A 25,227-nucleotide genomic window follows, 5' to 3' on the forward strand; every position below is an offset into this window, starting at 1 on the left:
ATGCCATTAACAGCTGTCTTCACTAATATTGCCAAGTGAAGAGGTCTGTATAAATTCACAAGGCAATCATCCACTAACATCATCCAGGGAAATCTCGAGGCTTGTGTATGTTCCTCTTTTAGCCTTTATGCTTTGGATTTTTATGTCCTACTCTGTCCTGTGTTTTGCCGCTCTTGAGAGTGGATGGTGCCAACTTGACAGACCTCAACAGTTCGGGCTGGAATTGGTGTAAATCAGGTGAGAGATTAAAAGTAAATGATCCAGAGCACCTTGTTGCTGAGGGATAATCCTCTGGAACGACGTGAAAGTGTGGCTCTGAAGTTCATGTGTTAAATACTCCGCTTAAATTCATCACTTGTCCTAATGAGTGAAAGCTGGTCTCGTAGAATCAGAATCCCTACAGTGTGGAAGTAGACCATTCAGCCCATCGAGTCCGCACCGAACCACCCAGACCCACCACCCCTACACAATCCCTGTAACTCCATATTTCCCATGGCTAATTCACCTAGCCTGCACAATCCTGGACACTATGGGCAATTTAGCATGGCAATTCACCTAACCTACACATCTTTGGATAGTGGGAGGAAACTGGAAAAATCGGAGGAAACCCACATGGACGCAGGGAGAATGTGCAAACTCCACACAGTCAGTTGCTCAGGACCCTGGCAATCTGAAGCAGCAGCACTAACCACTGTGCCATCTTTGGGGGAAGCATCAGAGGATTTGGAAGGGATATGGGCCAAACGCAGACAACTGGGACTAGTATCATTTGGGAACATGGTCGGCATGGACTATTTGGACAGAAGGGTCTGTTTCCATGTTGTTTCACTCGAAGGCTCTATGGATGATCTCTTAAATGAGACACTGGCTGAAGCCCATAAGTCCAATCCCTGGCACAAATCAGCAGGAAAACTAGAGAACAAACAACATTCCATAATACATTCAATTCTTTCACCATTCAGATTTTAACAGGATACAATCCTCCTTAGAGTTTGACAAACTTCCCTAATGAGTTCGGGTAATAATCAAGAATTAAGATTCATTCATTCCAAACCTAGAACATTCTTGCCTATGTTTTCTGCTGTGCAATGGATTAAAATCAACTGCAGATAAAATTCTCTACAATTTTGGCCAAACAGTTTATCCTCAACATTTGTTCTTTGTGAAGGTCTTGTGGGCCACATTAAACTCATTTGAACAACAGCAGCTGCAGTGATCCCTCAATACCATCTGTTATCCATCTCCTTGGGTAGTTTTGACAGCCGTTGCTCTTGGTTGGGTGGTCCTGGGCTTTTGCTGAACTGAAGGAAACTGTATCCTTGAACGCATTTCATCCTGTGCTCTTCAATTTGCTTCACTTCTTCTTGATGAAGAAGTAGGAATGATCAACCGAGTTCCCATTCTTAGACCTGTAATTGCTGCACTGTTGTAGGTGCCATCTCTCAGATCTGATGTTGAACTGAGACCCCCTCAGTTTTCATGTTGCTAATTTTGATTTTAAACCTGAGATTGACAAATTATTGGTAAGCAAGAGATATTAGCCAAAGGCCATGGAGTTAGGCCACAGATCGGCTATGATCTCATTGAATGGTGGAACAGGCTGGAGGGGCTGAATGGCCTACTGCTGTTCCTCTGTTTTCAGATGGGTGCAAAATATCCAATAGCATCATTTCAAAGAGGAACAGGGGAATTCTCCCTCTTGTGTAGGTCAATGTCTATCCCTTAAACATCACTAAAAATGGGCGGTCTAGTTATTCTTATTGTATGTTGGGGCACCAACCCCTGGTGGCTTGTGATTAAGTTTGAGTACCACAACCAATCCTCCTTTTTTAGGAACTTTTAATCAACCTGTTCGGGTATGGAGTTTGCACGTTTTCCTCGTGTTTGTGCAGATTACCTCTGGGTGCTCTGGTTTCCTCCCACAACCCAAAGATGTGCAGTTTAGCATAGCCTATCCACCTAAATTGCCCATTTTATCCAAGGATGTGCAGGCCTAGGTGGGTTAGCCAGGGGAAATGCAAGGTTACAGAGGTGGGATGCTCTTCATAGGGTTGGTGCAGACTCGATGGGCCAAATGACCACTTTCTGCACTGTAGGGATTCTGTGATGCTAGATGTGGAACAGGTGGGACTTGAACTTGGGTCTTTTGCATCAAAGGTAGGGACATTGTGACTGCACATAAGGGCACATCAATCCTTTCTGGATTTTGTTTTTAATCGACTTGCTCAGATATGGCACACCTCTGGAACAGATTAGACTTAAACCTCCTGACTTAGAGGTAGGATCGCTACCACTTTTATGTTGTCTGATGACCTATTTAATTAGCAGTGATAGGCCACTCATGAGTCTATACATAACATGTAACATATGATAAATATAGGTACCTGTTACTCTGACAAGCCAGAAAGATCTGTCTGTTTCCATCATGATACCCTATGGGACTCCTCCTTGACTGGACTGCTCAATTCTCCACCCTGGACTGTGAGACATTAGAGCAAGTGGCACTTAATGCAGCTTCAACATTAACCTCTGTTTTAGAACCTTTACTGTTTGCAATAATTACCAGATTGTTATTTGTGGGAGCTTAGATCAGATACTCCACCGCACGAAATCTTACATTAACTGTTACGTGCTTTAGATGAACTCTCCTGACATTGCAGTGAACAGCTGGCTGTCAAATATCTATGCAATGTATCTCCTGTGAAATAGCTTGAGCTTTTCCATTCGGTGAAAGTCATAGGTACAGGTCATTCAGCCCCTCAGGCCTGCTACCTATCTCAGATTTAAAGTCCTGCATCCACTGCTGTTTGTGGAAGACAGTTCTGAGCTTCTGAATATGTCTCCTGAATGGTCTGGCCCTCGTTCTTAAACTATGCCCCTAGTTCTTGAATCTCGAACCAGTGGAAATAGTTTTTCTTTATGTGAAGATTTACTGAACCCAAAATGTTAACTCTGCTTTCTCTACACAGATGCTGCTGGATGTACTGAGTTTTTCCAGTAATTTCTGTTTTTGTAACTTTATCTACACTGTCTTTTCCTGTTACTATCTTGAAGATGTCAATCAGATCACCTCCTTAACCGTGTAATTTCCAGAGAAAACCGGCCTAATTTGTACAATTAGATTAGATTACATTACAGTGTGGAAACAGGCCCTTCAGCCCAACAAGTCCACACCGACCCGCCGAAGCATAACCCACCCATACTCCTACATTTACCCCTTATCTAACACTACGGGCAATTTAACATGACCTGCACATCTTTGTGACTGTGGGAGGAAACCGGAGCACCCGGAGGAAACCCACACAGACACGGGGAGAACATGCAAACTCCACACAGTCAGTCGCCTGAGGCGGGAATTGAACCCGGGTCTCTGGCACTGTGAGGCAGCAGTGCTAACCACTGTGCCACCGTGCCGCCCACAATCTCCTCACATAACTCCTGAAGTCCAGGAATCATTTTGGTCATCCTAATTTGTACTCCCTCCAAAGCCAATATATTCTTTCGAAATCACGACAGAAATGCACATTGTTCTAGTTGCTCAGACACAGCCCCTTTGTGGGATACAGGCAAACTGGTGAACAAGGGTTTTTAACACACAGTGCTCTTGTTTCTTTGTCATCAAACATGTCAAAGTTTAGCCAAGGAAGCTGCAGTTACTAAACCACTCATAAAACACTTCATGCCCCCACTGTCTAGAGGAACCACCGAAGTCTTTGTATAGTGATATCAAAACATCAGTCAGAAGAGGAACTCAGCATGTTTTCCTTTAGTATGAGAGGCTCAAAAATGAAGAGAAAGGAGATTATATAGTCACGGCTTGGTTTGAGTATTGCACGACTTCAACGCATCTTTCAGTAGGTCCAATTCCTTTCTATCTCAATTGATTATTGAGATCACCCTTAAATGAACATAAGCTGTAAAGGGGAAGTGATGGCCTGGTGGTATTATCACTGGTCTGTTAATCCAGAAACCCAGGTAATGTCTTGGGAGCCAGATTCAAATCTCACCATGCCAGATGGTGGAATTTGAATTCAATAAATATCCCGAATTAAGAGTCGAATGATAACCATGACTCCATTGTTGGTGGAAAACCCAGCTGATTCACTAAGAAGAGCATTTGTTGTTGGAGTCTGGATTAGTTGAAATAATACCAGATGAAGAAAGTCCCATGTTCTCAGAACTGAGAGGAGAGGTTGTGGAGAATTGCATGACCAGCCAGGCCCAGCTCAAATGCTAAGAGGAGGATAAGGATGAATGCTGTGCTATTCAGAATGCTTCCCACATCTCCTCAGATAATGAAAAATGGCACATTGCTCGACCACGTCATATAATCTATTCCAGATTTGAAGAGGGACATAAATGTCCAGATTTTTAAAAAAGACATTAATAAGGAAGTACTAAACAACAGTAACAACTTGCATTTATATTGAAAGCCAGTAAAAAGGCCCTTTCGGTTAGATTAGATTCTCTACAGTGTAGAAACAGGCCCTTCGGCCCAACAAGTCCACACCGCCTTTCTGAAGAGTAACCCACCCAAACTCATTCCCCTACCCTATATTTACCTCTGACTAACGCACCTAACACCATGGGCAATTTAACATGGGCCAATTCACCTAATCTGCACATCTTTGGAGTGTGGCAGGAAACTGGAACACCCGGAGGAAACCCACGCAGACACGGGGAGAATGTGCAAACTCCACACAGACAGGCGGGAATTGAACTCAGGTCCCTGGTGCTGTGAGGCAGCTGTGCTAACCACTGAGCCACCGTACCGTCCCGCTCTTCACGGGAGTGCGATCGTACAAAATTTAACATTGAGTCAAAATAGGAGATATTAGGACCGGTGACCGAAACCTTGGATGAAGAGGTAAAATTTAATAAGAGCAGATATTCGTTATGTTTAAGGGAATATTGTTTCCAAAGAAAACCTTCTTAATCTTCTTGCATTTAACACGGTCACCACCATCTTAAAGCACTTGTAGCCAATGCAGTACTTTTGAAGTGAGATCACTGTTGTTGCACACAGTGAGCTCCCACAAACAGTGATGTGAAGATCTGTGTTTGCGATGGTGATTCAGGGATATATATTGGCCAAAGTATGCGTAAAGATTTTGTAGCTCAGGTGCTGGTTGTGGTAGTTGTAGGTATATTGTGTGTCATGTATTGGCCAGGACACAGAGGAGACTACCACCTTTTTCTTCAGAATAGTGTCACGGAATCTTTTACAACCACCTAAACAGTCCAACAGAGCCTCAGTTTAATCTCTCACCTATGGGCAGCATCTCCAACAATATGGCACTCCCTCTTTGCAACTGCACTGGAGCACTGGCCTTGATGTTTGCACTCAAGCCCAGGAGCAGGACTTGAACCTGGAGCCTTGTGACTGAGAGGTGGGAGTGCCACTGGTTGAGCCGACAGTTACAATGACAGTTTTCCCAGTTGGCAAGTGCAAGAGAGAGAGCGGGAGGCTGATAGAAATGAAATGAATCAAGCTAAACTATTCTAGGTCCATTCAGCAAAAACAGAAGCAGCTCATTCCCGTTACATCAACCAATGTTAGCAAGCATTGCATGAACACCTATTGATACATCTGCAACCAAGGTGCGTCAGAATGAGCAATCTGTTGGCAGGCACTATGATGACCACAGGTAGAGCTATTTATGGAATTGGATACAATTCCACTGATGGTGCCAGTCAGCAAAATCTCCCTTCCTGCCAGTTTCCAGGAGGAAACACACTGTTGAGCATGTTGTGCTAGACTTCAAGTAATGCAAAACACTGATTCACTCACACGGAGTTCAAATCTGGCCCTGTGCTTGCAATGGAACTGGATTTGATTAACATGGGAACGCATTCCTTTTGTAAATTATTAACTTGCACTTTCTACATGTCCTCATTTGTATATGTTCCACATTTTAGTCAATCTTACTTGAATAAATGATGGTTAGTGACCATAAAAATGCTTTTTTTTAAAGCTAGGTATTTACATAATTTTAAATGTGTGTGCATATTAGTTGTGATGTGGAAGTGCTGGTGTTGGACTGGGGTGGACAAAATCACAAGTTGAACAGGAAATCACAAGTTTTTGGAGCGCTGCTCCTTTGTCAAGCGACGAAGGTATATTCCGAAAGTCTGTGATTCCAAGTAAACTTTTTGGACCATAACCTGGTGTTGTGTGACTTCTGACTTTGTACATTAGTTGACAGACAGCATAAGAACTAGGAGCAGGAATAAGCAATTCAGCTTCTTGAGCCTGCGCTGCCATTTAATATGATATGAATCAGGGTACACCATTCTGCCCTGTCGTTCACATAGGGGGACCAAACCACTCTGACAGCATGGTCTATTACATCGGTCCTGCACTCTGAAGCTAGGGATAGTGATGGTAGAGGCTGCGACTATCCATCTCAGAGCTGAGCAGGAATTTCCCCTTCTCTCCCTGTCTGCCATTATTGTGTGTATTGGAAGGATTTACAGGTTAACCCTCAAGCTGTTTGACCTTGGTCCAAGTGCACCATCCTTGGCCATCGAGTCCTGGGCTAAGGCTCAAACTTGGAGTTGCTGACTCAGATGGGTTTGGTGTGGCAGGAACAGGTATAAACTTTGGGTCTTCCTGGGCAGTCCTGTGCTGAATTCCGGGAAGAAGGTAGAGCAGGATGTATGGGGTTGGGGGACTATGAGTTGGGAGGCAGAATGAGATGGGTTTAGTGACCGTTGTGGACGCAATGGCGTGATGCTTGATGGTGGGGTCATGGTCCAGGAGGGAATAGGAGGAGGTATCTGAGAGCTACGCTCAGCCTGCACAACGTTGAGATCAGTACGGGGGACTACAACAGCACTACCCTTGTTCACAGGGTTGGATCGAGGAGTGCAAAGTGCAGTCAGTTCAGAGGGAGATACATTTGAATAGGTAAGGGGGGCAGAGGCAGAGAAATTAACGTGACCAATGTCGCGTCGATAATTGTCAATGAACAAGTCAAGTGCAGGTAAAAGGCCTAGGGGAGGACTTCAGGTTGAGGGAAAGTATTGGAGGTAGATGAAGACATCCATGGGATGGGGAATATCGAGATGAAGCTGTAGCAGCTCTTGCCATGAGTTACTTAGTTTACAATGTTGTGTGGCCATGATTCTATTTTGGACTGACAGTTGCACCACACTTCAACCCAACTTTGTGGAGGCCAGGATTCTGACATAGATGAAGTAGATATCACTAAGCCAATAGTCTTCTTGACTTTGGGGGGTTATGGCAGGTCCAGCTGTTTGCTCAGTAGGCTAACACTGTTCCACTTCCTACATTATTGTCACGTTCCTAGTTTATAACATTATGTCTCTCGGATGTGTTCCAATCGAGTCTTCATGCTGCGTACGAGGGGCAAAAGGTTGTGTTCAGCAGTAGTACAGCTTTGTGGCTATCACCAACTTGAATATTATTTTGTATTCCATTTGTTTATGAAACTATTTCCAAAGAAAGCATTTCCATTTGCTTGGTTCATGACCTCAACGCATTCCGAAGCCCTGAAGTCATTTTGAGATGTAGTCATTGCTGTAATGTAGGAGGCTGATAAACCAATCTATATACAAACAGCTGAGTTTCTCCTGAACTTGCAGTTTGTGTTAAATTTCCTGCATCTGCAGTTCGCTTTATTGCTCATGTACATAATCAACCAGATGACAATGATCAGAAATTTGCTTTTATTGATGTTGATTGAGGGTTAAATATAAGGCAGGACTCCAGTAATAATCCTCTACTCATCTCTGAAAGACCTTTTTAAGCCTGTAATGGCAGACAGGGTTTTTAGTCTAATGTCTTATCCAAATGATGACAGCTTTGACAATGCAGCACTCCTCCAGTACTGTGCTGGAGTATTGGATCTGATTTGGCATTCAGGTCTCTGAGACGGAACCCACAAACTTCTGACTCCAATGTAATTTGAAATATACTTCTAATGCATCTTTAGCTTCCTGGTCTGTTTGTTTCAGGAAGACATTATTCAATGAACTGAAGCACAGAGCTTACTTTTAAGTTCTGGTGGGTATGGAGTTTGATTGCAGGAAATCAGATGGTAATGTTTTAGCCATTACCAATAGGAGTTGGGCAAAATCCCCAAAGCAATGTCATGAATGACTATTTGGACTTTTTTTTTGTTTCCAGCAATGTCCAATGACATTCCAACTGGAAAACCCTCCCATTGAGATTCCAACTCTATATTGATGATCTTCCTCAACCAAGGATTTCCCAGTAACATAATTGACAGGACCCTCAGCTCGGTCCCAACCATCTCCTGCTCTTCAGCCCTTAGCCCCTCTCTTTCCTCTGACAAGTGATAGGGTCCCCCTATCCTCACCTACCATCCCACCAGCATCCAGAGGATCACTAGCCACCATCTCCATCACAGGAGTCCTGTGATGAGTCATGAGTCCTGAAGAAGGGCTCATGCCCGAAACGTCGATTCTCCTGCTCCTTGGATGCTGCCTGACCTGCTGCACTTTTCCAGCAACACATTTTTAGCCATCATCTCCATCACCTCCAGTGGGATGCCACCACCAGACACACATTCACCTTCCCTTCCTTTGTCAGCCTTGCACAGGGATTGTTCCCTCTGGGACACCTTGGTCCACTTCTCCTTCCCTTCCAAAACACCTCCTCACCACCCAAGCAACACCCCCCTCTTTCCTCCCCAACCACCACCACCACCACCACCACAACCCCACGACACCTTCCCCTGCAATTGCAGAAGGTGTAACACTTGTCTGTTTACTTCCTCCCTCCTCAGCATCTATGCCCCAGGCACACCTTCCAGTTGAAACAGCGCTTTACCTGCACTTCCCACAATCTAGTCTACTGCATTTGCTGCTCACAATGTGGTCTCCTCTACATTGGGGAAACAAAGTGTAGACCGTGCGACCATGTTGCAGAACGCCCACGTTCTGTTGGCAAAAAAGACCCTGAGCTTCCATTGCCTGCCACTTCAACACACCACCCTGCTCCCTGTCCAATATCTCAGTCTCAGACTCACTGCAGTGTTCCATTGAAGCTCAAAACAAACTGGAAAAACAGCACCTCATCTTCTACTTGGGAACTCTCCAGCCTTCTGGACTCAATATCAAGTTCAACAATGTTCACCTGAGACACCTTCGCCCATGTCCTTACCCCAGCCCCACACACCAGGCCTTGTTATCACATAGATTAGAGTGGCGCTGGAAAAGCACAGCAAGGCAGGCAGCAGTGGAGGAGTAGGAAAATTGACGTTTCGGGCAAAAGCCCTTCATCGGGGAATGGCTTCATCATTCCTGATGAAGGGCCTTTGCCCAAAACGTCGATTTTCCTGCTCCTTGGATGTTGCCTGACCTGCTGTGCTTTTCCAGCACCACTCTAATCTCCAGCATCTGCAGGACCCACTTTCGCCTTGTTATCACATAGTCTGCTACTACACACTATCCTGTTGTCAACCACTAATACTCCCCATTAGCAGCTATTCATTCCCCCAGACTGACCTTTAATCACTCCTTTGTCCAACTGTTCTCTCTCTCTCTTTGGGCTCTATTTCCACCCACAGTTTACTCTCTTACCTCCCACCACCCCATCAGCTCTGAGGAAGGGTCACTGCACCCAAAACATGAACTCTGCTTTCTCCCCAGGTCTGGATGCTGCCAGACTTGCTGAGCTTTTCCAGCAATTTCTGTTTTTCTTCCTGCATTGATGACGTTTTGTGTTTCCAGAGGGGGACAGAAGGCCAGGGTGTGGGGATAAGCTGGTGAGAATTCGTTAAGGTCTCACACTTTTCTAGTCAGTGTTTGAATGGTTCCCTAAAGCAGGATTTACTTGATGTCTTCTAAGTGTTGCTTGAATCAAAGTGAAATCAGAGTTGGAGCAAAGGGGGATTAGAGTTTCTGCAATTCCTGATGGCCTGTCTGACAATGATTCAGAGCTTTCAGGGCCAGATTGGAGGAGGAACTAGCCCCATGTCATAGAGTGAATGATAGTGGGTGAGTAGATAGCCACAGCTGATTCCAGCTCATGTCCTCATTTGACATCATTGTAGCTGTGTCAGACATGGAGGGGCCAAATGAATTGGGAGCAAAATTTGGAAGCTGCTCAAGTGGAAATTTCAGGCCGGTCGTCATCTCCAGGAAAAAAAAATCATAAAACTTATTAAGGGATTGCTAAAGTATTATAGATATTTTCCGAGTGTTCCTGCTCAGATTAAGTCCCATTAAATAGAATCCTTCCCACCCCAAACAAAACACTGGCTCTCTGTCATTTACAGAAGAAATTATTGGAACTCTTCCATTCATGTCTGCCAAATAAGCCCCATTCCATCCTTGAGGAGAAAGTGAGGACTGCAGATGCTGGAGATCAGAGCTGAAAATGTGTTGCTGGAAAAGCGCAGCAGGTCAGGCAGCATCCAAGGAGCAGGAGAATCGACGTTTCGGGCATAAGCCCTTCTTCAGGAATCCTGCTGCGCTTTTCCAGCAACACATTTTCAGCCCATTCCATCCTTCCCAGGCCAAGTGATGTGAAGGAGATATTGTGGAGTATTGTGGTAAATTACACTTTGAAAGTAAGTGGCCAGGACCTGGGAGATGTGGAACAGCTTGATCTCTTGTTTTTGAAGACAGGTGCCAATTGTATGGCCTCACATTCAGTGACCTTTCTACTCCTTAACAATGGACAATGACCTTATTTAACTGTCTATGCACCGATCGTTTGATGACTTTTATCAAATATATTTCTGTCCCCCAGATTGTTACTTGTGAGTCATTTTGCAAAAAAAAACTCAATTCTGTTTTGAGAGGAATCGCATCTTCCAACTCTCCACATCCCACCCATTTTACTCTCTCCCAGAGGCATTGATCATCTTAGCAGGGCTCTCCCTGCTGTCGTGGCAGGTGTAGTAGACTCATAGAAGCCTACAACATGGAAACAGGCCCTTCCGCCCAACATGCCCTTGCCATCCAGTTTTCACAATTAATCTTGTCCCATTTGCCTGGGTTTGGTCCATGTCCCTTCATACCCATCCCATCCACAAACCTGTCCAAATGTTTCTTATATGACAAATTTTACTCGCTTTACTACTCTGGCAGCCCATTCCACACACCCTCTCACCACCTTCTGTGAGAAAAAAATTGCCTTTCTGGACCCTGTTAGTAGCTCTCCCCTCTCAGGTTAAGTCTATGCCATCTAGTTTTAGACTCCCCTACCCTGGGGAAAAGCTGTTGGCTATCTACCCTATCTATGCCTCTCATGATTTTACAAGCCACTATAAGGTCACCCCTCAGTTCCTACTCTCCAGGGGAATAGGATCCGATCTCTCCTTCTAACTCAAACTCTCCAATCTTCGGTAACATCCTGGTAAATATTTCAGTAGTAATAGTTCTGAGGTCCAAGCTAACAATCTGGGAAATGGAACCTAAGGTCCAATATAACATAAATATATATTAAATGTATATTTTAAAATAGCAGCCTAGTATTGTGTCCATCTCTTCAAAGCAACCCTTCATAGTGGCACATTGACACGATCACTGTTGTAAAACCCTCCATGATGCCATGGGACTTTATAAAGCTAATCTCAGTAGTGATGACCATGAAACTATCACTGATTGTGTAAACACCCCCTCTGACTCACCGATGTCCTTTAGGGAAGGAAATCTCAGATCCATGTCCAGACCTACATGTGACTCCAGACCCACAGCAATGTGTCTGACTCTCAAGAGTAAGCCCCTGGAATGATGCAGCAGTTCAGTTCAAGCCACTCAGTTCAAGGACAATTAGGGATGGGCACCAAACGCTGGCCTCCACAACAACACACTTATCCCACGAAGGAGAAAAGACAAACACAAATCGCCAAGCTCCCCCTACTCAGACTGCTCTGTTGTGAAGAACATCTTAGCTGCTGAGCCTGATTCTCGCGAACGCAGCTAATTGATGCAGCAAAATACTGCAATGTGATACCACAGCAGCCATCATGTTGGTAAGAGTACTTTGTGTAACAGTGCTGTGAACAGAAGGCCACGGTATAAGGCTGCTACTGAACAATGTGCTTCAACCTTAGATTTTGGAAGCACTGATGGAGGTCCCTTTCATTTTAAGGTTGTGAAAAGTCAGAAGTGACTATAAGTCTGACAGAAACATAACCCAGCATTTAACTGTGCAGGCAGAGATCCAAGATGATCAACAGAGGCCGTTTACTTGTGAAATTACTTTGAAGTGTAGTCACGGTTGTCTGAAGGAAATGCAGCAGTTAATTTACACACAGCAAGCTCCCACATCATATGTGTGAAGAGTTGACATGTGAATCAGGTCCTGGAGCTGGAATAGAGTCATAGAGATGTACAGCATGGAAACTGACCCTTTGGTCCAACCCGTTCATGCCGTCCAGATATCCCAACCCAATCTAGTCCCACCTGCCAGCAACCGGCCCATATCCCTCCAAACCCTTCCTAATCATATACCCATCCAGATGCCACTTAAATGTTGCAATTGTACCAGTTTCCACCACTTCCTCTGGTAGCTGATTCCATACATCTAGCATCGTTCTCCCTTCACTCTGCTCTAAAACAGCCATGGCTCAGTGAGTCAATTAATACAGGCAGATGAGGGCAAACCTTTCCCAGGCTGGTTTAAATTTATATGAATATATAAAGCTCATCCCAGTGACGGTGACACTGGGACTATCACCAGTTGCTGACAATACCCACATCCAAAGTCCTTTCGGGAAGGAAATCTGGAATCCATCACCAGACGTATCTGTAACTCCACACCCACAGTAACATGGCCGGACCAGGGGTCACAGGGTTAAGGCACCTAGGACTGAGATGAGGAGAAATTTTGTCACCCAAGAGCGATGAGCCTGTGGAACTTTCTGTCACACAAAGTGACTGAAGACAAAACATTGAAAGTTTTCAGGAAAGAGTTTGATGTAGTTCTTAGGGCCAAAGGGATCAAAGAGGGAAAGTGGGACCAGGGGACTGAGTTGGATGATCATATTGAATTGGGGAGCAGAATCAAAGGGGTGAATGCCTTTTCAATGTTTCCAGGTGTCTAACCCCGATACTTCTTGTCCTGTCTCACCTTGTTTCTCAATCTTTCCAAACTGGGAGCAATGCAAAACACTGAGCTTGCAAAAAGAAGAAGAGCAGTCACATTGGCTAGCTAAGCAAATCTCAGAGATTGACACACATCCTAAACTCAGTGCAGAATCATAGAACTTTATATCACAGACTGTGGCCATTCAGCCCATTGAGCCAGAACTTTGCAAGAGCTATCTAATTAGTCCCATTCCCCTGCTCTTTCCCTGTAGCCCTACAAACGAGTCAGTGTTAAATATTTAGTTCCCTTTTGAAAACGTAGTATTGAATCTGCTTGCACTGCCATCCCAGGCAGCGAATTCCAGGCTAGTACAGCTGGGCTGCGTAGATAGGTCTTTGCCTCACATCACCACTAGTTTCTTTGCCAGTAACCTTAACCACGTTGATGAAGGGCTTTTGCCTGAAACATCGATTTTCCTGGTCCTCGGATACTGCCTGACCTGCTTTTCCAGCACCACTCTAATCCAGTCTCTGATCTCCAGCATCTGCAGTCCTCATTTTTGCCTTAACCACATTGTCCTCTGGTTATTGACTCTCCTGCCAACAGTAAACAGTTTTCAACATTTGCTCTATCCATTCAGTCACTGTGTGTAACATTAACACTTAATATTTACTATGAAATTGAATAAAGTTGACGCAAACTTTCTCTGGTAGGGAGCCCAATGCTGGATTTTTCTAATGAATGCAGAGCCACTGCTCCACCTTCTGGACAATCCCTAGTTCTGCAGCCACTTTCCCAGAGTCTTTGTTGACTGAGTGCTTTAGCACCATCTGTTATTGTCTGCAAGCTAAGGTAATAGTGCGCTTGCACGTTAATGATTTATATTATGGTAAAAGCACCTTGGGTCAGCTGGTATGTTTTGCTGCACCCTCTACAGCAGCCCCTGTCACAATAATTTTCAGGGATTTGTGGAGACTACTTTGAGATTGACTTGGCAAGAATTGGCATCACCAGTTTGCATGTGACTTTCTTGCAGCACCGCATTCACCTTAATCACTTATGGCTCACTACCTCCTTGTCCCCATCCAAAACAGAGACTGATATTATACCAGTGATGAACGAAGATGATTGAGGTTGAACAGCACACTTACATCCCAGCACAATACTGCTATTACACAAAACCCATTGTTAGCCACTAATAGTCCGCATTAATAGATACTCACCCTCCTAGCCAGATCGTTATCCACTCCTTTGTCTGTCCAACTGTCCTTCCTCTCTTTGGGCTCTATCCCCACCTATCATTTACTCCTTACATCCTCCCCCCACCCTATCTTCTGCATATTAAGCGACATTTTCCTCACTCCCATCAGTTCTGAGGATGTAACTATTGATTTCTCTCCAACAATGCTGTCAGACCTGCTCAGCTTTTCCAGCAACTTCTGTTTTTGTTTCTGATTTCCAGCATCTGCAGTTCTTTTGGTTTTCACAACACTGCAGTTGTTGGAGATCTGAAATAAAAACATACAAATGCAGCAGGTCAGGCAGAAATGGCAGAGAGGGAGAGAAAAACAGAACTGATGTTCCAGGTCCATAACCTTTGACCAGAACTGAGAGGTCAGAGGTGGTTTTGAGCAAGCAAAAGGGGGAAGGTTCTGGAAGAAGAATAAAGGAGAAGCTCTGTGATATGGTATAGGGCAGAGACACCACATGATGTAAAAGGCCGAAGGGAATGGCAATATAACTGGTTGAGAAAAAGAGATGAGTGATATTTAACAGAGGTGATGGGAGTTATAACAGGTTGCTATGCCTGGGTAACAACCACTAAAAGTAAAAAGTGAAGTCACCATCATCCTACTACATCACAGGGCTGATCTCTCATCAGATGGAGATGACTGGTGGTGAGTTTAACCTGAGTTTAACCTGAGGACCACCATGCCTCAGGTGAGGGGAGAGTTTGAGAAGGAGATCCTTCATTGTCACCTCAGCCGGTGCGGGAATTGAACCCACGCTATTGGTGTCACTCTGCATTGCCACCCAGCCATGTCTGAGTATAGTCCTGCCACCACACCTCCTTCCAATGTTCTGGGGGGGGGGGCAGTTGGTTAGCTCAGTTCGCTGGGTGGCTGGTTTGCAATGCAGAGTGACACCAGGGTTCAATTCCTGCACTGACTGAGGTTACCATGAAGGACTCTCTCTCAACCTTTCCCCTCGTCTGAGGCGTGGTAACCTTCAGGTTAAACCACTACCAAACATCTCGCCGTAAAGAAAGAGCAGCCCTCGGGGACAATGGCAACTTTACCTATTTAGGAATCCATGGGGGAGGCTGCAGCATGCATGAGTCTCAACAGAATGGAATCTTGTATTCCATTACAAGGTGTAGTTTAACACATAACAGTAACAGGTTAGGCATATTAACTACCTTCAGCATAGTAACTATTATTAATGAGAGAAGACAATCTGTCTCCATCAGGAGACTGTGCCAGAATCTAACTGATATTCCACCCAAAGATGGATAATCAGACCAGGCAAAACGTTAAGTATTTCGGAACCATTACCTCACTCGACTGCAGGGCTTCACACATTGGCTGAAGATGCAGTGAAAGCCCACTGTTGCCTCTTCTAGCGATGGCTGGTTTGCAATTCAGAGAGAAACCAAGAGCATGGGTTCCATTCCCACACCGATGGAGGTTACCATGAAGGATTCTCCTTCTCAAACGTACCCCTTGCCTAAGGTGTGGTGACTCTCCACTGGATGGAAGTGACCCACCCCGAACTTTGAGGCTCTGCAGTTGGAGGGCTGCCCATTCTTGTCTCTTTGCCATTTGAGGGTCAACGCCTCTCTCTGTGCCCATCAGCGCCAAGGAGGTATAGTGGCTGTTGATGGTACTGCACCAGAGAGCCTGATGGCGAGTTGTACATCTCAGGCCAAGGGCTGAATGGAGGTGGGATGAGGGGAAGGGGTCAGATGGGAGGGGATGGGGGAGAGATTAGTAGCAGGGGCAAGGTATGGCTTTCAGTGGACATCACTGATTGCTGGAGGAACTTTAATATAGGGAACAAAATGTCAGTGACACAGTTTCACTTCAACCTCGCTAGCAAACCTTCCAGCCCAGCCCAGTGCACCGCTGTCTAACTAAAGCTATTGTCACCTGCTTCCTCAATGAAATTGCCTGTTTTAGAGCAGTTCTTATCTCGTGAGCCTATAGTTTTTAGATGCTTTTAAAGTTCATTTTACATTGGTTGTTGCTAACTTGGTTCTGTGGAGTGGGTTCAAGGTCATATATAGAGCTTTTAACATTGTAACATTGTCCACAAGATGATTCCTAGCGTTATCAGTGAGCTACATAACACAAGGGAACTCTAACTGGTGCCTTTCAGAGTCCTCATCAACAACAACCATTTGCATTGGTATAGAACCTTTAACAAAATAAAATGTCTCAAGCCACTTCAGAGGGATAAAAATTTGACACTGAGCCACTGTGGTCAAGTTAGCAAAGGCTTGGTTAGGCAGTGTTTATTAAAGTAGTGTTTTAATGGAGGGGAGAGAAAGAGAGAGAGAGAGAGAGAGGCAAAAGGGTCGAGGGATTTCTAGAACTTGGGCCTAAGGTAGCTGAAGGCATGGACACCAATGTTGGGCCAAAGGGAAAAAGCCAAAATGTGAAGAATGGGGTTTCCTTGAGTCCTGCAGATGTTACCAACAGGTTCAACCAGCTGAGACATTGGTGAATCACAATAGGTATAGGTAACTTGTCCAACTCATCTTTAGATTCAATTTGTTTCCCAATCTGCTTCTATCAACTCGGTAAGACATGTGCAAAGAGGCATCCAGTAACTCAGTCCAGGGCTTTTTAAAATTCATTCATGGCATGAGGGTGTCAATAGCTAGGCAGCATTTATTGCCCATCCCTAACTGTCCAGAGGGTAGTTAAGAGTCAACCACATTGGGTCTGAGTCACATGTAGACCAGACCAGGTAAGGATGGCAGATTTCCTTCCCTAAAAGACATTAGCGAACCAGATGGTTTTTTTTCCCCAAACAGTTGACAATCATTACTCTCTTAATTTCAGATTTTTATTAAATTCAAATTCCACCATCTGCTGCAGTGGGATTTGAACCTGGGTCCCTGGAAGATGGCCTGAGTCTCTGGGTTCACAGCCCAGCAATGATACCATGAGGTTATCACCTCCCCTTAGGTAATGGGTATCAACAGGCATCTCCTCAGTAGACAGTGACATAATGGTAGTATCACTGGACTAATGATCCAAAGACCCAGGCTAAAGCTCTGGGACGTAGGTTCAGAACACACCATGGTGGCTGGAGGCATTTAAGTTCAATAAATGAAAATGTGAAATGTAATGGTGACCAAGAAAACTATTCAATGTACAATCCATCTGGTTCACTAATGAGCTTTGTCAAGGAAACCTACTATCCTTACTTGTTCTGGACGACATTGACTCCAGAACCACAGCAATATAGTTAACTCTTTTTGTGAAGAAAAACTTTCTCATTAACCTAATTTTCTAACCAACTCACTCACAGATGTTGTGACACACCTCTGGAGCAGGTGGGACTTGAACCTGGACCTCTTGGTCTGGGTTAGGATGCTACCACTGCACCATGTTAACTCTCAACTGCCCTGTGAAATGACCAAACATGCCATTTAGTTCAGTTAGGAATGAACAATAAAGTGCGGGCCTTGCTAGTGACACACAAGCTCCATAAAAGAGTAGAGGGTTTATGATCAAACTCATACAGTTTGAATTATCCACAAGGAATGTGGATGTGTCCATCACCCTGCCACCCCCCTCTCTAACCTTAGTGTTGAGAGCCTAAGAATTCTGCAGCTTCAACCCAAGTGCAGCAAATTCAACGTGGCAGTTGGTGGGGAGAAGGTTTTTTCCACTTGGTCTGGGGTATAGTCCTCCAGACAGCCTTCACAGGAAATAGCTGCTTACGATGTTGCTACAATCTTGCTTTCTCCCTGTTTCCTCAGGATGTGGGGAGAGAGAGATCAACTTCAAACAGCAGTGATAAGATGGTGTCACTGGCACTCAGTACTTGCTGAATGGTGACTTGGGTCTTCCTGAAACACTTTAATAACCACAAACTGTGGGGAGGCAACGGCTTTGTAGTGTTATCACTCGGCTCTTAATCCCAGAGATTCTGGGGAACCTCCATTTAAATCCAACCATCTCCAGAAAAAACAAAAGTCCAGAGTGAAAAGTCTCATGACGATCATGAAGCCATTGTTGATCTGGTTTGCTAATACCCTTTAGGAAGGAAACCGTCATCCCTACCTGGTCTGGCCTACATGTAACTCGAGACCAACTCAATGTGGTTGATTCTAAGGGATGTGCATTCAATACTGGTCCAGCCAGCAACACAAATCCTATGAATGAATTTTCAAAAAGCATGTTTGACTCTGCTCCAGTGAAGAAATATTTTTATTCATCTTAGCCATGCACTGTCTATCTTCATTTTGCAGTACAGTTTCACAGGAGACCCATTTATCAGTCATCCTCATAAATCAGCCTATCACAACGCCAGGGACCCGTGAGCGATTCCAGAGTTTGTACAAACTCCACACAGACAGTCACCAATCTCCCTGTGTCTGCATGGGTTTTCTCCCAAAGTCCAAAGATGAGCAGGTTGGGTAGATTGGCCATGCTAAATTGCCCAGAGTGTCCAGGGATGTGTAATCAGAGTACAGAAGCTGGGATGTCTTGTTGCAGCTGTACAAGACATTGGTGAGGCCACATTTGGAGTACTGCATGCAGTTCCTGTCGCCCTACTATAGAAAGGATATTACTAAACTAGAAAGAGTGTAGAAAAGATTTACTCGGATGGTGCCTGGACTAGACGGTTTGAGTAATAAGGCTGGATAGGCTGGACATTTTGCTCTGGAGCGTAGGAGGCTGAGGGGTGACCTTATAGAGGTCTATAAAATCAAGAGGGATGTGGATAAAGTTGATAGCCAACAGCTTTTCCTCATGGTGGGGAAGTTTAAAACTAAAGGGCATAGGCTTAAGGTGAGATGGGAGAGATACAAAAGGGTCAATGTTTTCACACAGAGGGTGGTGAGTGCCTGGAACAGGCTGTCAGAGGTAGTGGTGGAGGCGAGTACAATTTTGACGTTTAAGAAGGATTTAGACAGGTACATGGATGTGATATAGACCAAACACAGGCAAAATAGAACTAATTTAATTGTGAGAACTGGACGGCATGGGCAAGTTGAGCCTAAGGGCCTGTTGCCATGCTAAAGGTGACTCTGTCTCTGATAGATGGAGCAGTTTCTTTAAAACAAAGCACTTGTGAAACTTTCCTGAATTCTGCACCTACAGTATCTGGTGTTGCTGCTATGGAAAGCAACCATACCTTTTTGTTTGGACAGTTTTGACATCAATTTTGCACAACAGTGAGATCAAGATTAAATTCCGCACTATTCTGTTTGAGCAAGAAAAATAAAACTTGCATTTCATCCAGTACCTCTCACAGCCACACAATGTCCCAACATCTTTACAAGCAAGAAAGTCATTTTTTGACATGTAATCATCATTGTAACATAGGAAATGTGGCATCCACCTGCATTAACATTCACTCTCTCTACTCACCCATGCACGGTGGCAACAGTATGTACCATCTACAAGATGCATTGCAGTAATTCACCAAGGGTCCTCCCACAGCACCCTCCAAACCTGTAGCTTCTACAGCACAGAAGGACAAGGGCAGCAGATACAGGAGAAAACATTACCTTGACATTTCTTTCTAAGATCCTCACCATCCTGTCTTTGAAATATATCACTGATCAGTGTCACTGTGTCAAAGTCCTGGAACTCCCTCCTTAACTGTACTAGGTATCTACCTACAGCATGTGGACTGCAGTGGTTCAAGAAGGCAGCTCACCACATTCCCAAGGGCAGGTAGGGACGGACAATAGCTGCTGGCCCAGCCAGAGTGCTCACCACTCATGAAAGAATGTATTGACAAACATGATTGAAAACACTATATGCACAGAAAGGTTCCACAGATATTGTTAACAACCATATCATCTGTTCTCTAGACACTTTGATTCAGGGATCTGTTCATGAAAAAGAAATTATAGAGTGTTGTGAACACAGCCCAGTTCATCACAGAAACCCAGCCCTCCTTCCATTGACTCCATCTATACATCCCGCTGCCTCATGAAAGCAAACAATATAATCAGAGACCCCTCCCAACCCAGGTTATACTCTCTTCCATCAGGCAGAAAATACAAAAGTTTGATAACATGTATTAACAGATTCAAGAAGAGCTTCCTCCCTGCTGTTATCAGAATGGATCTCTCATATATTAGAGTTGATCTTTCTCCGCAACTTCTCTTTAGCTGTAAATTATATTCTCTATTCCATTCTATTACCCTGATGTACTTCAGCAAGGTATGATTTGCCTGGATAGCATGCAAAACAATACTTTTCACTGCAAATGATGGAATCAACATGCAGCATATTAATCTTTGTTTCTCTACTTTCAGGAAGAAATGTTGCAAGGGTTACAGATTTGTCCTTGGTCGATGCATTCCTGAAGGTACGCTCTGCACTATTCACTGAGCTACACTGAAACTCCCTCAGCTGCAACATGACTTGTCAATTTTTATACTGTATGTCCTGACTGATGAAGGCAAGCGTGACATATGCCTTCTTGTGGAGGTGCCGGTGTTGGACTGGGGTGGACAAACTTAAAAATCAGACAACACCAGGTAATCGTCAAACAGGTTTATTTGGAAGCACTAGTTTTTGGAGCGCTGCTCCTTCAACAGGTGGCTGTGGAGCAGGATTGTAAGACATAGAATTTATAGCAAAAGATTACAGTGTCATGCAACTGAAACAATATATTGAACAAACCTAGATTGCTGTTAAGTCTTTCATCTTTCAGAATGGGTTGCAGGTTTTGTTTCATTAACATGCAAGTATGTAAAATATGCCTTCTTGACCACCTTATCCACTTGTATTGCCACTTACTACTGTATCCACTGGTAATCCTCCTCACTACCTGCAACTCCTCCAATCTTTGGCTCATCCACAAATTTACTAGGGTGGTGATCCACATTCTCCTCCATTTGTATATATTACAAACAACAGGGGTCCCAGCACTGATCCCTGTGGAAAACCACTGGTCATAGATCTCCAGTCAATAAAACACCCTTCCACTGCTGCGCTCTGTCTTCTGTGACTAATCCAGTTCTATTCCCATCTTACCAGCTCACCAAAGATCCCAAATGACTTTACCTTTCATATCAGCCTGCCATGAGGGATCTTGTCAAAGGCATGGCTAAAGTCCATGTAGACAGCATCTACTGCTCCCATCACTCCCCATTGTCATTTCCTCAAAAAAACTTAATCAAATTTGTGAGACACGACCTTCCCCACACAAAGCCATGCCACTTATCCCTAATAAGTCCATATTTTTCCAACTATGAATATATCCTATTCCTAAGAATCTTCTCCAATAATTTCCCTACCACTGATGAAGGGGCTCACTGGATTCATTTCCCAGATTTTCCCTGTTGCCCTAATTAAACAAAGGAACAATGTTGGCTATTTTGCGGTTTTCTGGGACCTCTCCTGTGACTTTCGGATACAAAGATTTCGAACAAGGTCCCAGCAATCTCCTTTCCTGCCTCCCTCAGCATTGTGGGATAGATCCCATCAGGTCTAGGGGACTAGTCTACCTTAATGCTTTTTAAATACTCAACGCTACTTCCTTATTTATATTGACATCACCCAGAATATCAACATACCCCTCCCAAGACTCGCCATCCACCATGTCTTTCTCTTTGGTGAATACAGATGCAAAGTATTTGTTAAAGAGCTCACCCATTTCCTCCAGCTCCACGCATAAATTCCCTCCTTTTGTCCTTGAGTGGACCAACCCTTTCCCTCACTACCCTCTTGCTCCTTATGTGCGTGTAAAACACCTTGGGATTTTCCTTCATTCTGTTTGTCAAAGACATTTTAAGACCCCTCTTAGCCCTCCTAATTCCTTGTTTGAGTTCTTTCCTGCTACCTTTGTATTCATCGAGGGCTCTATCTGTCTTCAAAACAGCCAGTTGAAATTAGGCAAGATCTTAAAGGATGCGGAAATCCAAGAAATTGCACAGAACATTATCTGCATTACAGAGCTGAGGAACAGATCATTTGGCCCAACTGACCTGTACTAATGTCTATGTACCCTCGGACCTCCTCACATGCCCCTTCCTCTCACCCTATCACCTTGTTCTTCTATTCCTCTCTCTCCTTCATATTTATTTGGCTTCCTCTTAGATTAACCTCAAAAGTCATACAACACCAGGTTAAAGACCAACAGGTTTATTTGAAATCTGTTTATGACTTCAGATAAACCTGTTGGACTATAATCAGGTGTCATGTGACTTCTGATTTTGTCCACCCTAGTCCAACATCGGTGCCTCCACATTTAGATTAAGCCCACACTGGCAACCAGTCAATGTAAATCATTATTGTGACTTTTAAACCATGTACATGTTCAAGGTTCAAGTACTAGTGATGCAGCAGCAAACACTGGCTATAAAGGTAATAATTATGTGGAGGATTTTAACAATTGGTGGAAACTTTTCAACCTGCATCACACTCCTGACTAGTTACTGAAGTCAATAATAAAAGTAATTTCTCCTTGTGATGCAGTATTAAGTATTAAATATTTGAATAATCCTGAACTTTCACTCACTTGCTACTTTCACCTTCCTTCCAAGCCTGGCCTCTTCATTCTCTTGCTGCTACACTGTTCAAATGGAACTGGAGAACATCATCTCATTAATCTGTTACTCTACAAACAAAAGGAATCTGTTCCAGCCTTTTTGGAATTACCTGGGAGCTTGGGGCAACCTGTAGTTCTCCTTTGCTTTCTCCATGGCAATGTCTCACCCAATCAGGGTTGAGTTGTCAACAAATTTATTTTCTCTTACAGCACAGACTGTGGTGATTGTTTGAAATTTGGTATTCTTGGTGACTGTCCTGATAAGAATCAAGACATAATATCAAGGAGAAGGAGTCAGCCATTCAGCCCCTCTAGCCTGCTCCATCATTCAATACGATTATGGCTGATCTCATCTCAGACTCAACTCCACTCCCCTGCCCACTTCCCACAGCCCTTCACCCCATTACTCATGAAAAACCTGCCTATCACCTCCTTCTATTTACTCAATGTACCCAGTACCCACTGAACCCTGGGGGAGTGAATTCCACAGGTTCACTACCCTTTGGGAGAAGTAATTTCTCATCATATTTGTTCTACCCTGTATCCTAAAACTATAACCTCTTATTCCAGATTGCTCGACATGAGAAAACGCTCCTTCTGCATCTCCTTTATCAATCCCCATCAGTATCCTATACATTTCAGTCATATTTCTTATTATTCCTCTAAACTCCAGAAAATATTGGTCTAAATTGCTCAATCTCTGTCAATAAGACAAACCTCTCATCTTTGGAATCGATCTAGTGACCCTCCCCCAAACTGACTTTAGGACAACTACATTGTCCTTAAGTGGAGCAGAATTGTACATAATACTTCAGCTGCTGTCTCACTAAAGCCTAGTACAGTTGCAGCAACATTTTCTTATTTTAATACTCTATTCCTTTAGCAATAAATGCCACAATTCCACTTGCCTCCGTTATTACTGCTGTGCTTGCATACTAGTTTTCTATGATTCATTAACAAGGATACCCAGATCCCTCTGCACCAAAGCACTCAGAGGTTTCCCTTCATTTCAATTACAAGTTGCCTTTTTATTCCTTTGATCAAATGGGTTACCTCACACTTATCCAAATTAGAATTCAACGGTCAAATTTTAGCCATTCACCTGACTTTATTGAGTGCCAGGTCAAAAGTTTTGACAATGTTTCTCTCTCTTCAGCAAGGTTTTTTTTTATTCAAAAAGTGTATTTGTCAAAACTTTCTAATAATTGACAACACATGGATATCTTTTATGAAGAAACTGTTCAATTCTTTTCTTCTTGCAGTGAATTCCAGTTAAAATTGGAAGATTAAATGTTGCTGTGCCAGATGTTTAAAACACTGGGCTATTTGTTGTGATATTTATAGTTCACTAAAAGGATCAAGTTTTCTATCGTAGACTTGATTCAAAACTTCTTCAGCTTTTTAATGAGACACTTGTTTTCACATCTGATGACTTCCAGACAATATTTTCACTCTGCATCACTGGCTTCAAAGTTATTTTGAAAGTTGGAAAACAATTTTCTCATGCGTTGGAATGATCCTTGTCAGATGCCTTTCATGACATTGGAAAATCAGATTGATCCAATCCAAATTCCATTGGTCCCTACTCTCAGATAGAACAGTCCCCAATGCTCATTCTGAAAGGCCATGCAGTTTTATTTTTCTGTCAGGCAGGAGGTGCATACAATGGCGACTGTCAGGCAGCAGGTCAGCACTTGACGGGAGTGTAAGTATGGAACACCATTTTCCTAAACAACACACAAGGCTGGAGGTCAACTGAAACTATCAAAGTGATTTGTATGAAATGTTAAGGGATCAAGGTGAAGAAACAGGGTTGAGATACAGAACAACCAGGATTGTATTGGATGGTGCAACAGGCCTTGTACCCCATTGGCTTGTTAACACATTGGTTTGTTCTGCAGCTCCCATGCTGGTCTCCAATGCAACTAACCAAATCATTGGCCAAGGACATTGACATGTAAACTGAAAGGGAGGAACCTTCCATGAGTTGTTGTCAGTCAAGTGGTACTTAATAAAATCATAAGAGATTAGGGAATGGAATTTGATCCTGCTCCTTCTTTGAACAGGGTACAGCTGACTTTGGGCAGTTCTTTGCAAATTGATGTCGATTGTATCAAAGATCAGAAATCATGCAAAACTTGGCGTGAATGATATTCAAAAAATTAGGTGATAATACTTTTCTAAAATGCACCAAGGGATTGACACAATAGGCAAAATTTATCTGTGAAAATTGCAGACATTTCAAAGAATTGTATACTGCTGTGTTTAATACGCCTAAAGGAGAAGACTGCGTAGTTGGAGATAAAATGGCATTGTCCACAGCACTGCCGACTGAGGCATTAGGCTGTGGGTTAATGTCCCACTCCAGAAACCTCAGCACAAATATCATAATGGACCCTCCAGTGGAGTGATGTTTTGTTGGATGCATTACCTTTTGGATAACACAG

The 25,227-nt window shown here is 43.8% G+C and overlaps 1 protein-coding gene across 5 annotated transcripts in view; it reads left to right on the forward strand.

Annotated features, from left to right (window-relative positions):
• LOC122542489 (collagen and calcium-binding EGF domain-containing protein 1-like) overlaps positions 1–25,227 on the forward strand; it is a 157,549-nt gene that overhangs the window by 72,287 nt on the left and 60,035 nt on the right. For all 5 annotated transcript variants that reach the window (XM_043680263.2, XM_087982191.1, XM_043680264.2 and 2 more), the window contains one exon: positions 20,541–20,593. In XM_043680263.2, coding sequence (XP_043536198.1) covers positions 20,541–20,593 — 53 coding nt within the window. The remainder of the gene's footprint in view (positions 1–20,540; positions 20,594–25,227) is intronic.

The sequence above is a fragment of the Chiloscyllium plagiosum genome, unplaced genomic scaffold, assembly GCF_037043375.1.
Source record: "Chiloscyllium plagiosum isolate Xiang-an unplaced genomic scaffold, Cpla_swu_hap1 HiC_scaffold_42, whole genome shotgun sequence".
In the NCBI taxonomy this organism is placed as follows: Eukaryota; Metazoa; Chordata; class Chondrichthyes; order Orectolobiformes; family Hemiscylliidae; genus Chiloscyllium; species Chiloscyllium plagiosum.